Here is an 18,635-nt window from a genome sequence, read left to right as displayed (position 1 = left end):
TTTATTTATTTATTTACACCATTCTAATAGATGCATAGTGGACATAAGAAAACCTAATTTTCTAGTAGCCATATTTTTGAAAGTAAAAAGGAACAGGTAAAGTTAGTTTTAATAATATGTTTAACAGAATATATTCAAAATATTATCATTTCAACATGTAATTAATATAAAAGTTAATGGGATATTTTATATTCTTTAACAATTTTTTTAATGTTTATTTTTGAGAGAGAGAGAGCATGAGCAGGAGGCAGAGAGAGAGGGAGACCTAGAAACCAAAACAGGCTCCAGGCTCTGAACTGTCAGCATAGAGCCTGACATGGGGCTCGAGCTCACAAACTGTGAGATCATGACCTGAGCTGAAGTTGGACACTTAACCGACTGAGTCGCCCAGGTGCCCATACTTTCTTTTTTCTAATGTTTATTTATTTATTTTGAGAGAGAGAGAGAGAGCATGAGCAGGGGAGGGACAGAGAGAGAGGGAGAGAGAATCCCAACCAGGCTCGATGCTGTCAGTGCAGAGCCCAACAGGGGGCTGGAACTCACAAACCATGAGAACATAACCTGAGCTGAAATCAAGAGTTGGACACCTAACTTACTGAGTCACCCAGGCACCCCAAGATATTTTATATTCTTTATTTGTGTGTTCTAAGTCTTTGCCATCTGATGTATAGAGCTCAGTAGGCACATGTGCATAGTGGCCACTGTATTGGACAGTGTAGGTCTAGATCTAACTACCTGCCTTGCCTAACTGTGAATGGGCTGAGAAAAAATGTGAAATCCCATGTAGCCAGGAAATGTGGGTGAGCACTAGTAATGTCTATCACAAAGGCAGAGTGGAGAGAAAGAAAGAATTCAGCTCCTTTATAACATCATTAAAGTACTAAGTTGAACCCAATCTAAAGATCTTCTAAGGAAAGCCTTAGTTTCTAATTATGACAGACAGTAAATGCCATGTATAGTTTAAGAGAGTTTGAATTAGCTGATTCTGTTATTTGAAAATTCCTCCAACAGTTATATATGAATTTAGTATACAAGAATGTGAAAATACAGGCAAGCTAAAAAAAGAAATTAAGTCACCTGCAACCTCAGATAATATTTCGGTGTACAACTGACCTTTGAACAACTTAGGGGTAGGGGCACTGACCTCCTGCATAGTCAAAAGTCCACCTATAACTTTTGATTCACCCAAAACTAATAGTCCACATTTGACTGGAAGTCAATTAACACATATTTTGTATGTTGCATGTATTCTCTACTGTATTCTGACCATAAAGGAAGCCAGAGAAAAGAAAATATTATTAAGAAAATCATAAGGAAGAGAAAATACATTTATAGCACATACTGTATTTATATTAAAAAATTCATGTATATGTGGGCTCACAGAGTTCAAACCTGTATTGTTCGAAGGTCAACTGTATATCTTTTGAGATGTGTGTGTATGGATGTGTGTGTATAAATGTATTAAAGTGGACGTGTGTGTATAAATGTATTAAAGTACATATCTATAAGCAAAAACATGGGAACATTGTATTATTATCACATAACCTATGTTTTTCACCCAATAATATTTTGAAAACATATTTCCATGTCAATAAATATATGTTTAAACTATCATTTTAAATTTCTATATAATATTTCATTTTATGGAAAAGTTACAATCTATTCAGCACATTCTGTATCATATAAGCTGTTCAGAATATTTCATTGTTTAAGGGGGGGGGCAAGGGTAGAGGTGGTGTGTGTTTTGAAATAGCTTCTGATCTGAAGCAAAAGCAAAGAGCATCTGGAAATCCTGTTTCCTTTCTTTGCATCTCTTCTTTTTATACCTGACCTCCTCTCACTTCTTTCAGTAGAAATAAATACAAGAGGGAATACACAGCTCAGCAAGGTGACTAGATGATTAGTAAAAAAAAAAAAAATTAGTTTCCTACAAAGTTTTCAGTAATTTTTTCTCATTGCCCTGACTACATTTTACTTATTACCAGTACTGATTAGATAGACAAGTATTCTCAGTGTCATCAGAAGGTAATTAGTGATACAGAGAACAACAAATGAAGTTTAAAAAATCTAGATGTAAGTATGCAGTAGTAAAGTGCAGGATGAATCAGGTCCAGTCATATAGGACTTTTATGTATAAAACAAAAGCCAGTGTAGTCTGAGTGGGAAAGAACTTGATTAAATGTGTTGACATGACCGGGTTTCCTCTTTTGGTTGCTGTTGCCATTTGGCATTTTCAGTGACCTCTGATGCTTGGCTTTCTGCTGTGTCATTACTAGAGGCACAGGGGTGATACTAAAACTATTTGACAACGGTGATGCAGGGGTATCAACCAAAAAGAAGAGAACCCAGCCTACCACAATTGCTACAACTGAACCAGTGTATAAGGTTGGGTGGCTGTTTCAAAAGGGGAAGCTAAAACAAGGAAACAAACAAACAAAAAACAAAAACGAAAAAACAAAAAACTTGGGGTTTTAGTTTATTTTATTCCAGGAAAAAATTCTAGATACTAAGCCCTTTTTTGGGGGGGCGGGGTTGGTCTTATATGTCCTTCCATTGACATTGCTGGGGGAGCTCTTCTTTCCCACAAAAATAAATGGTAAATAGTGACTCTCTTTCTGTACAGGAATACTTACATTCATAGAAAAGGATTAATATACTGAATACATAAAGAACTCTTACAATTCTACATAGAATCAAAAACCCCACTAACAGAAATATAAGAAGATCATTCAGACACACACAAAGAAATACATAAAAATAAGAAAAGTTGTTTTACTTTACTAATGAGCAAAGAAATGCAGATTTAAAAAGTACATGTATTTCACTTGGGTAACATCTGTTAAGTGGCTAACATGTCACATATGATGCTAGGCATTTTTATTTTATTCGGTGCAAACAGAGGTCCTGTAAGGACTTTTCATGTAATGGACTTTTATTGCAATGCCCATTTTTTAGGCAGGGAATCTGAAGTTCAAGGAGGGTAATCTGCTTGAGGTGACATAGTTAATAAGTTGTATTAAGCAAAATGTCATTTCTCCTTTTGAGATTTATAAAGATTAAATGACAGGTATCAAAATGAAAATATGCATTCCTTTGACCCAGCACTTTCACCTCCAAAATTTACCCCAGGGAAATAACTGGGTAAGTGCACAAAGGACTTTTATAAGGACATTTACTGCTGCATTATTTATAACAGCAAAAAACTGGGAACAGTGTAAATGTTCTTAACAGAGGATTGGGTAAATATGTAAAGATCTATCCATACAATACAAACCCAAGAAGCGCTTAAAAAGAATGAGATAGATCAATATGATTTGGCTTAGAATGTTGTGGTCTAGCTATACTGTTCAGTGGGAGAAAAAAAGGCAGGTTACAAAATAGCATGTAAATTATGACTGTTTTTGTAAAAAGAATTAAGTTCATCTAAGCAGAGAAAAATGTTTGAATGTGTTTGCTGCAGTTATTCTTGTGCAGGGGTTAGATTATGGCAGAGCCCATCAGTATTTACTTCTATTATTCGCTTATTCTTTTTGGTATAACTATATGAAGCAGGAAAAAAAAAGCCACAAATATTGTCACATGCTGAAACTGACAAACCAGAACAAAAGCAGTAACACTGCAGGATCACTCCCAGAGCAGGTACGAGAAGAAAGATGGTGATAGAAGACTCAATGCATAGGGTGGGGTTGTGCAGAAAGAAGACAGTGAGAAGCAGAGGAAAGGGGGCAGAAGGGAGAAAGGAAAAGGAGAGTAAAGTGGACCAATAGGAGAGTAAAGATAAGTTGGAGAAACAGTAGAGCAGTTGCAACAAAGGTCACAAAAGCCCTAGTGTTAGCAGGGGAGATTCAACTGGGGCTTTGCTAAGAGGCAAAATAGTGGAGCTAAGGATAGTTAAGACAGTTAAGAGCAGGGGCTCTGGAGTGGATCAATACAGTTAGTACTCACTAAATATCCATGTTTCCTCCTATGGGTCTGACCTTTTTTGCAGTTAGGTTGGGGTCATGTGACTCATTCTTGCCACTGGGCTCTAAGAGGAAGGGCTAACGCCCTTCGGGATTGCAGTACCTCCTTTATTGCTTTTTTACCCATATGTGGAAGCTACATGCCATGTGTTCCATCACGCCCTACTAATAAGAAGAAGTCACCTACACCCAGGGCCAAGATGTGATTGAGAAATAAACTTTTGTTGTCTTAAGACACTACAATTCGGGGGTTTGCCTGCTTTTGCAGCTGGCATTGCTTGCTCTAATATGCTTTGCCATTTTTTAGTCATCTGACTCTGGACAGATTACTTAACTCTCTGAACATCAGTATTTCTCCTGTAAATGGAAATAATAATGGTACCTGTCTCATAGGGTTCTTGCAGGATTAAATGTAAAAGTGTACAGTGTTAGGCTATTGTTATTTTTATGTGTGTTAGCTATTATTGTTGTTTTTGCTATCATTTACAGGAGGAATTGATAAATCAGTTCCCTAGATTGGGCAGCACCAAGGCCAGGGAAATGTCAGTAGGTGACAGTAGGGCCAATCCAAGGAGATACTATAGGACATATTGAAGATACAGAACCAGCTGTCTCTGGCTAGTGAACGATCAACTCCTTGCCAGGGGAAGCATTGGTTGTTGGAGTGAAGCACTCATTTGTAGAGGTTAACTCATACAGATAAACTAGTTACTATTAGTTCCATATCCATAAAAATGCCTACTAAATTTCTATCATAATGAAATAGATTATGCTAATATAATTCTTTTCCTGACGTCTCAATTTAGGTGCCCACAGAAGGTGTTAAATGTGCCTAATATTACTGATTGGTTGACCCTTTCAACCATTTGATCATCTTGGGGTGGGGCTCTAGGGATACCTGCTCTCTCCCTAATCAGGGCTGAGGGGAGGGGGGATAATGTATGTGGGCCAGTGTGGACACCTGTGCACGGCCGGTGGTGGAGTGGGGCAGAGAGGGGGATGTTATATAGAAACACTGCATATGGTAAATTGGGTGTAACTTGGAAATGATATTCTCCCTCCACCTCCTCTCCTTTTTAAAAAGTAGCATAAGTATAATATGTCTTACTGAAACTTCTTTGAGGGCCATGATTGTATGGTCTTTTTTTTTTTTTTTTAATCAAATTGATTCTTGAGAGAACAAACTGTCTAAGTTACTTCCAGTCAGTGGTGGCTATAAAATTTCTATAAGGAGTGTGTTAGGAGTGGTAAGCTGGTTGCCAGAGTGTGTTGGAAGCTGAGTTTTCATAGCACGTTACATGGGATGGAGAGAATGTGAACTTTCTAAATGAAAAAAGAGAAAGGGGTCTTTTTTGGGGGAGGGCAGGTTTTTCTAAATGAAAAAAGAGGAGGGGTCTTTTTTGGGGCCCCACTGCACTTGATGTGGCCACTGCTTTTAGGGACTATTTTACTCAGTACGTTCTTTCAACAAACGTTTAATGAGCATCTACTACTCTGTGTTTCAGGTACAAAGGTGATAAACATACTCTGTTCCTGAGACCCCCGTAACCCAGGAGAGACTGAGGGTGAGATGCAAACCCCCTGGCTCCTCTAAAAACTCAAAAGTCAGTGCCCGGTTTTTAGAGGTTCCCATTTTGCTCTGGCTAAATAGGAATACATACAGGGATGGCAGATATCCGTCAGTTACAACTTACAACTTAACTAAGTTATACTTGTTCCAAGTTGCGGCTGAGAGCATTAGCACGTTGGCCCACCTTTAGGATGGTTGTAAAGACTGAAAACAAGTGCCCCCTCCCCCCCCCCCCATTGTTTCACAGCCTAGCGTGTGCAGCTTGGACAAACTCCCCTTCCACACGTTCACCCAAGTCAGGTCAACTAAAGGAACCAGGACGTGTTTCCTCCGGGTCAGTCAGATCCCAGCCAGCATCTCTCTTGAGGCAACCATTCTCATCTCGTAAAGTGATTAACCCAAGACCAGCTCTTTTTATTTGGTCATATAAAAATTGCTGTCGTCACTCAGTCCTGACTCCACTTTTCAAGTGTGCGCCCCAGTCTGCGTAGCCCAGAGGTTTACTTACCACTCACTGGCATTTGGGGGCGCAGCTGGAGCCACCTCGCCTAGACCGCCCAGTGTTCCACTGACAGTCTCTGCCAGAGGTAAAGGTGCATTCCCGGCCCGGTGGGAGGCCCTGCCTAGGACACACAAGCCAAGACCCTCGCAGGTTGCTGGTAAAACCCATGGTGGGACAACAGGAGGGTCTCAGAACCACCAAGGTGGATCAGGTCCGCCTCACGCACTTAGTCCAGCAAGGAGTGGCGGGGTGTGGGGGTGGAGGATAGCGACAGGGCCTTTGAATGCGGGTAAAACCCCCTCCCGGATGGGTCCCTCCTGAATCGAGAGGTGAGGACCCGGTTGGTAGGTTCTCAGTGAGCAAGGACCACCCATCACCGCCTCCCCCTCCCCCTCCCCGCCCTGGTGTGACCACTTTTGATCCCGCCCCAGACAAAGGCAATATGTACTCCAGCAGAACGAATAAGGGGATCAGGTTGCTCTCTCGGCCTCCCCTCACTGCCCCCCTCCTAGATTCTCCCCTTCCCCACGTGACTCTCTGGAATCTCTGCCAAAGCTCCGAGTCCCTGGGTCCATTTTCACACCGAGTAAAGGAGACAGGAAGGAGGGGAGGGAGGCGGAGCGTGTGTCCTTTAAACGCTGGGATCCAGAGGGGGCCTTATTTTGTGCGTATGCAGGCTCTCTAGTCCGAGTGGCAGCATTGACTTCGGGATCCCTTCCAGCCTCCCTAGCTCTTTCCTCCGTGCATTTAAAATTATGGCGCCTCCTGCACTCCCGTAATCACACCTCAACCCTGCAGACCAGCACCGGGTGTACAGTGCCGAGGTGGCAGTCCGCGTGGAGCAAGCCGCGCCCCCACAGCCCTCCTCACCCTGGAGAGGGGCGGAGGCGAGAAAGTAGCAGCAGCGCCCCCCGAGGCGCCGCCCCCGTTCTTTTCGAGGAAGCTTTCGAACCGGCTGCTGCAGGGAGCGCGGCCAGAGGCGGCGCCGTGCGGCTGCAGCGCCGCCGAGTCCGGGAGCTGCCCGCAGCGCGGCACAAAGTTTCCAGAGAGCGGCCACCGGGGGCTGAGGTCCGCGGAGCCGGGTGGCCCGGCCTAGGGGTGGGTGGGTCTTTCTGGGCTCCCGGCGACCCCCTCTGCCTACGCAGCGCCGACGTAGAGTGTCAAGCGAACTTTAAAAAGCTGCTCCGGACCAACCTGCGCCGGGATCTCCACGGCCGGGGACTCAGGAGCGGACGCGTCGGGTCTGAGAGAAATGCTGGGAGGTCCGATAAGCCTGTGACGGGAACTTTCCGGCGAGTCTACAGAGGAGAACTGCGCTCTGCCTCCTCTTTTATTCTCCAAGCTCAGCCCACGTTGGCGTGCTGCTCCGCGGGAGACCTGAGCGCGCTCTCCGTCCGGGCAGTGGGTGAATTGAATCCCCCGCGCGGCCCGGCGCCTCCGGGCTGCTGAAGAGTGTCACTCGGGGCCAGGGCAGCGCCGCATTTCCCCGGAGGTAGCCGCCCGCCAACCCCCGCTCTCGGTGCGCGCCAGCCCGGGCGCCAGAGCCGGTGTTTGGGGCGAGAGCTGGTTCTTGGATGCTGAAGGCTGGGCTCTTCCAGTGTGGGTGTCGAAGCGGCAATGGGTGCCTTCAGAGTGTGGCTCGGGGTGGCCCTAGCATTGGCGGAATTTGCGGCATTGCCTCATCATTCCGAAGGTGAGAGAGCGGTGCCTTCCTCCCCTTCCCCCCCTTGTGTGTATGTGGGGGGGGGGGAGAGGTCGTGCCGTTTAAAAAGTCAAGCGTGTTTATGGTATTGGGGGTCGGGTGGAAGTTTCTTTGGGGGTGGTGGGTGGGTGGGAGTGGAACTGGAGTGGGCTTTTTCTGAGAAGATTCCTACTCCTTGATTGTTTTGCATTCAGACCACAAGCCCGTCTCCCGCCTCCCTCTCTGCCCTTAGTGCATTTGGGTGGGTGGGTGGCCAACTGAGGTGGCATCTCCGAGACTGGATTCTCTTTTTTCCCACTTCCCCGCTGCCCCCAACGGAAAGCGACTGCATGAAGCGTAGGCGAGGAGCGAACAATTGCTCTTACCTGGGTAAAAATACCTCCGCTCCCACGAAACAAAAATCCGGCACCTTAAAGCCCTCGCCACTCTCCCTGCCCCCTCGCCCCAGGAAGTGTCCCTGTAAAGTCCAGTAAAGATTTTATAACTAGATAGAGCGCGTTCTGTACGTAGACAATTCAAATGCACTAAGAGAAATCTCCCTAGTACAGAGAGGCACGAGCCTACGAGCCTGCCTGCTTCCCTAGGGGGGAAAAAGTGATTAATAGGAGTTTAGCTTCATTCTCTTACTTCGCCCTCACTCCTGGTTTTCTTCCGGGGCTCCAACCTGTGTGTAGAGCCCCGACCTGGGGGAGAGAAAGGAGACGGTGGGAATTGTCGCCATGATAGCAAAGGCAGTCGGGGCTCAGGCAAATAAATGCATCCATAAGTAATTTAAGAGTTCGGGGGTCATGGGATGGCGGGCCCGGGGATGCGAGGCGCTGTGAGTTCGTACCTGCTCCGGGGAGACGGGAAAGTCGTCTAGATAGTGCTTGGAGAGGGGGAAGGGTGCCGGCGGACTGGGAGGAAGACGACTTAATCCACCGCCGCGGGCTCTTGGCTTCCCCTCCCGTCTCCATTCATTATTCATCCAGCTGCGGGAAGGAGAGTTCACCTGCTCCGCCGCAAATCAGACCCTCAGCCGCGGCGGCGGCGCGCGCCGGGCGGGGCGGGGCGCGTTCGCCTGCTGCGGGGTTGGGGCAGTTGAGGGTGCGGAGCCTGGGCGCAGGGCGGGGGGCGGCAGGAGGCCAGGCAGAGGACAAAGCCCTGCCTTGGATCGACCTCTGGCCATCAGAGCAGCTGCCTTTTCCTTGCTAGTTCCTCCGGAGAAAGTGGCGTGGCCTTGGGAGTCCACACACAGTGATGGGGACTTTACCATGGGTATAGGTACCGCCTGTCCGCACCCTCCCGGGAAGCATGTCAATTACTTTACCCCGGAAAAGCACGTCTGGGGCCTGTGCAAGACTTCAAATAGGGCATACCCTGTAGAAATGTCTTCACTGTACGTGTGCATACTTAAAAAAAAATAAAAATTGTAGGGCTTACTTGCAATAATAAATCAGGTGGGAGAGTTAACCCAGGCCACCCAAATCAGAATTTGGGACTTAGAGAAAAATTATGTTTTCACTTGGTGGTGGCAGTTTCTTATTTAGAATCATACCCTAGCAACGCGGAAAACGTGTTCTCTCTCCCTGATAGCTCACCAGGGGGCAGTTGGAATGACGCCGTTTTTTCAGAACCAAATCTCTTGAAATTACAAAAGCCATTATTATTAAGAGCCTGCAGGGTTCGCTCTTTGGAAGACTGGTTGGTACAATGGGCGAAGTTTAAGAATGTCCAAAGTCTTCTGATCCCGGAGGAGGAGGGCAGGGCGCCAGGGGCGCTATTCCTCCAAAGATTCTTTGGGAACTTTGCTTCTTACTGGTTCACCCCACCTTCAGGGCATTCTAGAATCAGTTCACAAATTGGACTGGTAGATGTCTGAGAGTTTCCATCTGAGTCGTAATGGTGCTTATCTAATGATGAATGAATGAAGGTGGACATTTTTTGAGCACGTTACTTGGCTTCCACTATGCCAAACACTTTGCATACATGATCTTATTTAAGTAATTTAATTAAGTGATATCAGACCCACAGCCAAAAAATCAGCTGTCATCTAATGAGACTTCTGATTTGCTTCTGTCAGGGTTTTCTTTTTCTCTTAAAAATAAGAGCACTGAAGTCAAGGATGGAAAACTTAAGGATCTTACAGATTTCTTCAAGTTTTTATTATTAGCCTTGGCAATGATTAAAAAAACATTTTTTTTAACGTTTACTTACTTTTGAGAGAGAGAGAGGCGGAAAGACAAGGAGACACAGAATCCGAAGCAGGCTCCAGGCTCTGAGCTGTCAGCATGAACCCAGAGATCATGACCTGAGCCAAAGTTGGAAGCTTAACCAACTGAGCCACCCAGGCACCCCAATGATTTTTAAAGATGGAAAAGAAGTATTCACATGTGTGCCTCTCGTGGTGTGATGTATGGTTCGATACTTTTGCTGACCAGGCTATGGCAGAATTTATGTTTTCTTCTTAGTGCTCAGAGGGCATCTCATATATGCGTCTAGTACCCCATTGACTAATTCTACAATTACAGTTGATGAAGGTGAGGTTTGGGTCTTCACATAGCTGTATGCTCACTGAGGGCCTAGGATGGTTCCTAATTAGTCTTACATCTCCACCTCAGCTCCTAGTACACACTAGGTGCTAAAAAAAATATTGGTCAGATGACTGAGTATTGTGTAATCATACTCTTTTGAATTAAGTTTAGACTGGCCTCTATGATAAGTGGCTGTATGACCTTGAGTGAACCACCTAAATTCTTTGGGCTGTGGCTCTGTCATTTACCAAATGCAGAAGTCAGTGGGCTAGGTGATAGCTGTCAAATGCTTTTGTTAATCATCAAACATAGGGAAAAATATCAACATTTGCTGCCTTCTTTGTGGTCACTTGCAACTTTCTGGTTCTGAATTTTATTTTAGTTATTAAAAGAAAAATGAATTTTATAAGCAAATCATTGGCAGTGTTATTTTATGCTGTCTTATATTGCCAAGCTGACAAATCACTATGATTTGAGAACTTAATTAAATCAAGAAGTCACAGAGAAACTAGCGAACATGGCTGTTTAATGAATCAGACAAGCTTTGCCATGACATGTTTTGGAGAAGTACATTTTGAGTTGTGTTGACCTGTTGCAAGTCCTGTGAAGTAATGCTAGATAGAACATGGTGGCTTGGAGATAGGAGAAGATTATTGAATTGGAGGTTGTCAGAATTGACTTTTACTTGTCTGTGTCCCATTCTCCCCATGGGGCTTTAGCCAATCCCACAATCTTCCAGATTCTTCTTGTAAATGCCATTAATAGAATACATTGGAAAAGATAATTTGATAGACAGCATGTTTTATTTATGGATCAGCAGGTTCCACTCTTGGCTAGAGAGTTCCTTTTGTGTAAGATTTAATGCTTAAAACTCAGTGTGAAGAAAGAGAAGATATTCATTGGGATAGATAGCCTGTCCTTTCATTCTTTCATTCCACAAATCTTTATTGAGAGCTTATGTGTGCAGTTACTTCTGATAGGGGGAATCATATTACCTGTCCTGAAGAAGTTTGCATACCCAGAAATTATTAATATTAGTAAAGCAGAAATAGGAGATAGGTGAACATCGGTGCTTGGTGGGTTTCCCACTATTGAATAATTGCACTTTTGCAACTATCTGCTAGTGAAAATAAAGAAGTGTATTGTCATAGGCTCATATTTCCATCGTACTACATTTCTCTTCTCCTCTAGGGATTGGATTCTGCATATACATTGTTTAGTGAAGCCACAGTCATCTGTATTCACTGTTATGGACTTGAGTGGCAATACCACTCAATTTTATTCAGACACAAGTAGTCATAAATACCCTCCACCACATGGCTCAGGAGAAGGGAGGAGAATACCACATGGCAGAGTTGGAGTTGTGTGCCAAATCTTACAATAGTTCAAAAACAGTTGGCCCATTTTCATTTTAACTACTCTATTAATTGATCTGAATCCTGGTTTACAATAATCAGGACATGAGCTGTCCTGTCGGTCCAGAAAACGATTCTATTTTAACTATTCCACAGTGTACAAGCCATATGCTGAATTACAACACAACATAAAGCTTGAACATTTAAATGCTAACTTGTGGCTGCTTGTTCCTAATGAGTCATATTTTTGTGATACCATACTTTTCAAATCTTTTCATATCTTATGGCCATATATACGACTCTGTCTTTGAACTAATCTATCTGACATTTTGTGACTCTTGGATTTAACTTCTCTAGTTTATTCAGTTTACCAGGTACAGTTTCTGGAGTGAGTGGTTTCTGGATGAGAGTCCTGGTACAACTTATATCTCATATTTTCTCTGAAAACTTTAGATTTTATACATGTATCTCAAAAAGGAGCACATTATAATGTGCAAAAGGGCTTAAACATAGATATTTACTTGTTTAAATGACTAGGAAGTAACATTTTGCCTGTGTGACCTACAAGACTGGAGTCAGCCACATGTAGGAATGTCTCGGGACCTGGGCTTCCTTCTTGGCACTGTATGTGATCACTTCACCCCACAAAACTCTATGTACTTCCTCATAAGGATTTGGAATTTAAATTACCCAGCATCTCAGTTGTATTCTATGCCCTAAAACCAATGAAGTTCTTGGTCAGAGAATTCCAGCTTCTGTGGTCTCTTACGTTTCTTATTTTCTCTTGAAGAAGGCTATTTCTTCTACTAGATCCTCACCATCTGTCAGAATTCACCTTGATCTGGAGTTTCCTTTAAAGCTCCAGTAAAGCCATAAATCTAAATCTCAGACAGAGCTGTACTCCTTCAGAAAAATAAAGTGATGAGTGGAGAGAGTCCCTTTGTTTTCTGTGTTATATGAGTTGATCAGTTAGTGGAAAGGTCTCTGCTCTAGTGCAAAACCAGCAGCTGTATCCAGCACCTCCTGCCAGCAAACCTCCCAACTCTATCTGTTGGTGGGTGTGAGTAGCGTGCTAGTATGGGAGAAATATGCTTGCTTTGGAGGACTGCATCTGGCATTGGGTGGTGATAAATGTTTGATAGGACTGGGCATCACACTGGAATGCTTTATTTTCTCAAGAGAGTAGAAATGAGGTTTTGGAAGCCGCGTTAATGGAGACTCATTTGTACATCTGCCTTCTGGGTAGAGCTGTTCCGTTTTAGGAAAGTCCTCTGAGGGCAAAGCTTATTTCTTTTGGCATTGTACATCATGGAGCAACCCAAATTGAGTTATTTCCTTTTCCTAATGATGGAATTTATCAGCAGTTACACACCGTTTTGACTGGAGTCTCTAGCAGATGTTTGGCTTAGCCAAGTGTGTATGTGATGCCACACTCAATGCTGCTTTATTTATTTTTTTTAATTTTTTTTTAACGTTTATTTATTTTTGAGACAGAGAGAGACAGAGCATGAACGGGGGAGGGTCAGAGAGAGAGGGAGACACAGAATCGGAAGCAGGCTCCAGGCTCTGAGCCATCAGCCCAGAGCCCGACGCGAGGCTCGAACTCAGGGACCGCGAGATCCTGACCTGAGCCGAAGTCGGACGCTTAACCGACTGAGCCACCCAGGCGCCCCACTGCTTTATTTTTTAATGTTACAGGGGGTTTGTAACATCTATCTGACCTTACAGAAATGGGTTTTGATATGGGTAGATGGATATTTCTTCAGATACTTGATTCCTTTTGGAGCTTTGAAAAGATGATTGGCTTTTGGAAGGTAATGCTATGTAGGAGGGCAGTAAAATTATTTGATGGTCTTATTCTAAAGGTTAACTTTTGTTTGTTTATTCTAACGGTTAAATTTTGTTAAATTGTACTGAAGGGATGATCTTTGTGTTAATAAAAATTTTTTAAATGTTTTATTTTTGAGAGAGAGAGAGAGAGAGAGAGAGAGGCAGAGTGAGAGCGGGACAGAGGATCCAATGCAGGCTCTGCACTGACAGCAGAGAGCCCAATGTGGGGCTTGAACTCACGGACCATGAGATCATGACCTGAGCTTGTCAGACTCTTAACCAACTAAGCCACCCACTCACCCCTGATCTTTGTGTTTATTTTTTAAACATAAGAAGTAATTAAATATGTCAACTTAAGTAATTTAGAAATTGAATTGTGTTGATATATATTTATTTGAGCTTTATAGGATTATTTTATTTATATACATGTATATGTGATTATTATATACATTTACATATACATATATATCTCTCATGACATACCACAGACTAAAATACTAAGTCTCTCTCTTTTTCTTCCTTTCTTTCTTTCTTTCTTTCTTTCTTTCTTTCTTTCTTTCTTTCTTTCTTTCTTTTACTAAGTCTTTATTTATTAAAGAAAAATAAGTGAGTTAAGAACTTTCTCCCAAGGTTTCCTCTCAAGTTATTCTTGTTTGAATGTCAAGGGCACAAAAGTCATTCCAATAAATTTGCCAGTAAAGATCTTTGATTCAGACCTCAAGTGTAAATAGCCATTTCATTTCTTTAAAGATTGTTCTTAATTCCAGTATTAGTGCATAAGGCAGACTGGTCCTTTCCTGAGTAGTTAGTGTTTCTGAGATTTCATGAATGATCTGTTGGAGGCCAAGCACTGTAGTAAAATATGTCCTTCCCTCTTTGGACACCAAGTGCAGCCCATTGTCAAACTGTGCTTCTGCCTTGGTGTGTGCATGTTATTCCAATCTGTTTTGTAGCTTCTGTTTCTGAGAGAGTACCTGTTAGCACACTACCCACATGTTTCTAGGTTAAAAGAACACCTGTTGTGCTGTTCAAAGATTGGTTGAAAATGTGTTTGTTTTTTAAAATTAGGATTCCAATTTTATACTGTTTTCAAATATAATACATGGAAAGATTTATTTTGTGATAGGCTAGTTATTCAGAAAATATAGGCTGTCTCATTCACATTTAGCCTTCTTTTCCATTTAGAAGCAAATCATTTGTTGTTTTTTATTTGGTGCTTAATGAATGGAAAATAGAAAGATGTATCAGTTCATAACCAGCCTATTAGAAAGAAAAATTGAGTGAAAAGAGGGTGAAAAGAGTATTGGAGTTCAAGAGCTCAATGGAAGAGTTCTTTCCAAATAACTACAATCTCCACCGCTCTCTTATAAATGTTATAATATCCCTATAGAGGAACCTACTGTATGAAAGGCAAGGAAGAGATAATCAGCCAGATACCTAAGTAGATGCCTACTATGTGAAGAGTTAGGGAAGACAGAGCAGTAGAAGCCATCCCTGTCCCAAGAGGATCTAAACTCTATAGCGTGGTAGATGCAACAGTTCTACATCCTTAGCATCCTTAGCAAGGGTACTATAAGGAAGCACACAAGAATGAATTCACAAATGGATGATGCAGACACTGAGTACTGTGAGCGCCAAAGGGAAATAAGCATAACAATCCTGTGGGCTGGAAAACCTCATGAAGGAAATGGGATCAAATTTAAGGAACCTGAATAGACTCAGTGCGTCTCCTACAGAAAACAAAAGTGTCGGGGCGCCTGAGTGTCTGACTTTGTCTCAGGTCATGATCTCACGGTCTGTGGGTTCAAGCCCCACATCAGGCTCTGTGCTGACAGTTCAGAGCCTGGAGCCTGCTTCGGATTCTGTGTCTCCCTCTCTCTGCTCCTCCCCTGCTTGTGCTCTATCTCTTTCTGTCTCTCAAAAATAAATAAATGTTAAAAAAAATTAAAAAAAAAAAACCACAAAAGTGAACAAAGGCATTGAGATATGGAAGTGTTATCGCCAGATCCTAAGTTGGCCTCTTGGGTTAGACTGGAGAATTTGTGTAAGCAAAGAGTGGCAGAGAAGCCTGGATAAGTAAATTGGGACTAGATTATGGAGACTTTGCTTATTTATTACATAGGAAAAAATATACATTGTATATACATGGCATGCCATTGTAAACACATTTATTTTAAAATTCAAATAATAAGTTTTAATGATGCTTTCCCTCATGCGTGTCCAAGAAGTGTTGTTGTGTTGTATGGGTTTATTTCCCCAGGGGCAGAATGCTCAAGCTTTTAAGATTTTGGAAAAAGCACAATTTGCTGACTATGATGCATGTACATGCAGTTTTAGCCTAAGTCTGCTGGGGCAGTGCCTGTTGGTCTATTTTGCATTCCTTTTAATTCTTGTTTTGTTTTTCCCTACAGGTGCTTGTGTCTATCAGGGTTCCTTGTTGGCGGTAGGTCATTCTTCACATATTTGGTTTATTTCTTTCGAATGTAAAATGCTTGATTGAGGTTGCTGAGTGAGTGAGGTGACCCTATCGTTGTGAAATATGTTTATTTTCCTTCACAGTTTGAGGATTATCCCTCAGCTTGGCACAATCATGCTCAATTACTTAATACCTTTTCCAGAGTGAATTAGTTCCATTTGAATACTCAGGTATTGGGAAAGGAGTTCAAACACCCAACACAATTTGCATTCCATAGCTGTCCTTTGTGTTCTTTCAATCAGAAAGAAAATTAGATCCCATTCTCTTGTCAGATATGAACTAGGACACAATTTGTTTATCTTCCCATTGCATTTGCTTCTTCCTTTGAATGCCCCTCCAAATAAAAAAAAAAGTAAAATTATTAAATTGAGTACAATATGGAAGATTCCTGACTGTTGCTGTGAATTGTAACTTTAAGTTTTGGTAAATAGCAAGCAAATTAACATTTTATCTCTGAACTTTTGCCATGTATGGTAGAGTTGATTTTGAATTTAATGTCATGATGACTTGGGGGAAAAGCTGATGTAAGTCTCATGCATTTCTTTTCATTAATAATGTACTATGGTGCATAACAGTGTGTGAAAGCCTTATTGAAAAGACTGTCTACACTCCATCAACTCTAATAAATGGTGTGACAAGTCATTCTTCACCACTTTTTTTATTTTGGTTTAATAAATGCTATAATAAAAACAGAACTGAAATGGTTGGAGAGGGTTTGCTCATTTACATCACAACCTGCTACTGACATGTGTGATATTGATAAGTCATCTTGGATTATCCTTGCGGTGTTGAGATAGATGAGGAATAGCTGAAATATCCAACAGTCTAGATAATTGTAGATGTTCACAGTAATATTCTTGGTTCTAAACTTTATATAATATAGTTATTACTCTGGAGATTTATGTTTCTCCCCTTGTATTTTTCTATTAAAGAATCAGGAGAAAGCCATTTTCCCTTTCTTTCTCATCCCTTCCCAGCCTACTTTTCCTTGTGTTTCTTCTTTAATACATTTTGAGAATCATTTTAAAATCAAAGTGCTATGACGTACATCACTGGTTTTGGGGAATTGAGTAGATATTATAGACAAGTCGGTTTTCCACGTTAATACCCAGAAAATTGTTTTGTTGTATGCACTGCTTTATAATTTAAAAAATGTATTTTCATAACTATTGATCTATCCAGTACAATAGATACTGAAACAAGCAGGCCATGTATTATTTTATATTCTCCTCCTGTTTAATGAAGAACCAAGGATGAGAAAGAGATTAAGAGATTTGCTAAAAGTAAATTGACCATTAAGGGATTCACTAGAACAAGACAACATGTCTTCTTGCTGTTGTTCCCCTGTATCCAAAGAATAGTGGCTAGCCTATCTTCTATATTTGATATTGCTCTGTGTTAGTGTGCATTCAAATATGAAAGCATCATGTGCTTGGAGAGGGCAATGCCATTCAAGTTAAAGGAGAGACTGTCTAGTTAATTTGCACTTAATGGGTGATCTTGCTCTTCTCCGTTCCATGTCCTGGCTCCTTCCAGGGTTTATGGCTGCTTAGGGCTACTATGCTGCACTGTAGTGCACCAGCACACTCCTGATCCCCGCCAGTTGGCTTCTTTACTTCCCAAGACTCTGCTACATGTGTTCCTAAACCTCCTCAAGCCTGATGTCCTTATTATTGTAATTATGTGACTCAGCTAGAAAGACAGTATACTTACTACAATACTAAAGGTTATTATTATTTCTGAAAAAATTTAATGCTTATTTATTTTTGAGAGGGGAGGGTAAGGGCAGAGAGAGAGGACGACAGAACCTGACACAGGCTCCAGGATCTGAGCTGTCAGCACAGAGCTCGAGTTGGGGCTCGAACTCAAAAACCATGAGATCATGACCTGAGCTGAAGTCACATGCTTAACTGACTGAGCCACCCAGGCACCCAATAATAAAGATTATTATTAAACAAATATTTATTGAGTGACAGCTGTGAACCTGCTATTCTAGGAGCTGGGAATACATCAGTGAACAAACAGACAAAATCCTTGCCCTCAGGAAGCTTGAATTCTAATGAGTAAAATATATAGAATGTCAGATAAGTGCTATGGAGAAAAACAAGAGAGGAGTGGGGAGATAGAAAACACTGATGAGGCTGGCTACTAGAAACAGGGTGACAGGGATGGCTTCACTGAGAAGGTGCCATTTGAACAAAGACCTGAAAGCAGCCATTATAAGAGCTAGTCTCCCTGAAGAATTCCAGAGAAGGGTAATAGCAAGGGTACAATCTGAAGCAGAAGCTGGCTTAGCCATTTGAAGAAGTGCGTGGAGGTCAGAATGGCTGGACTGCATGATCCATGGGCAGGATGGCAGGAGACAAGGTCAGAGAGGTGGGCAGGGGCCTTGTATGGACTTTAGCTTGTCTTCTTGGTAAGGTGTATTGGCGGAGCTATAGCAGAGGAATGACAAAATCTGACTTATAGTTTAATTAAGCTGCTGAATGTGAATGTGAAAAGAAATAACGTTCTTGTTTCTAGGGAAACTATGATGAATACTTTAAAAAGACTCCATAGAGGTGAGTCACTAAAAATTTGCTGTCAAATTAAGTGTAAGAGAAACAACTATAAAAGATTGGGGAAAAACACAAAAATCCAGAGAGATTCTACATTTGGATTTATTTGCTACCATTTTAAGTTCTATTTCCATTTTAAGGAACTTTAAACTGGAAATGGCGGATGA

The 18,635-nt window shown here is 42.2% G+C and overlaps 1 protein-coding gene across 2 annotated transcripts in view; it reads left to right on the top strand.

Annotated features, from left to right (window-relative positions):
• The first annotated feature begins 6,579 nt into the window (after positions 1-6,579).
• The window catches only part of FRAS1 (Fraser extracellular matrix complex subunit 1), a 420,203-nt gene continuing 408,147 nt past the window's right edge, over positions 6,580-18,635 (top strand). Inside the window, exons 1-2 of one of the 2 annotated variants that reach the window (XM_053217214.1) lie at positions 6,580-7,727; positions 15,846-15,877. In XM_053217214.1, the coding sequence (XP_053073189.1) occupies positions 7,652-7,727; positions 15,846-15,877 (108 nt within the window). In that variant the 5' untranslated portion in view covers positions 6,580-7,651. The remainder of the gene's footprint in view (positions 7,728-15,845; positions 15,878-18,635) is intronic. The other variant, XM_027058965.2, reaches the window with a different exon arrangement.

This window comes from Acinonyx jubatus, chromosome B1 (genome assembly GCF_027475565.1).
Source record: "Acinonyx jubatus isolate Ajub_Pintada_27869175 chromosome B1, VMU_Ajub_asm_v1.0, whole genome shotgun sequence".
Taxonomy (NCBI): domain Eukaryota; kingdom Metazoa; phylum Chordata; class Mammalia; order Carnivora; family Felidae; genus Acinonyx; species Acinonyx jubatus.
The sequence above is the reverse complement of the archived record's forward strand: the minus strand, read 5'-3'. Positions and strand labels throughout refer to the sequence as shown.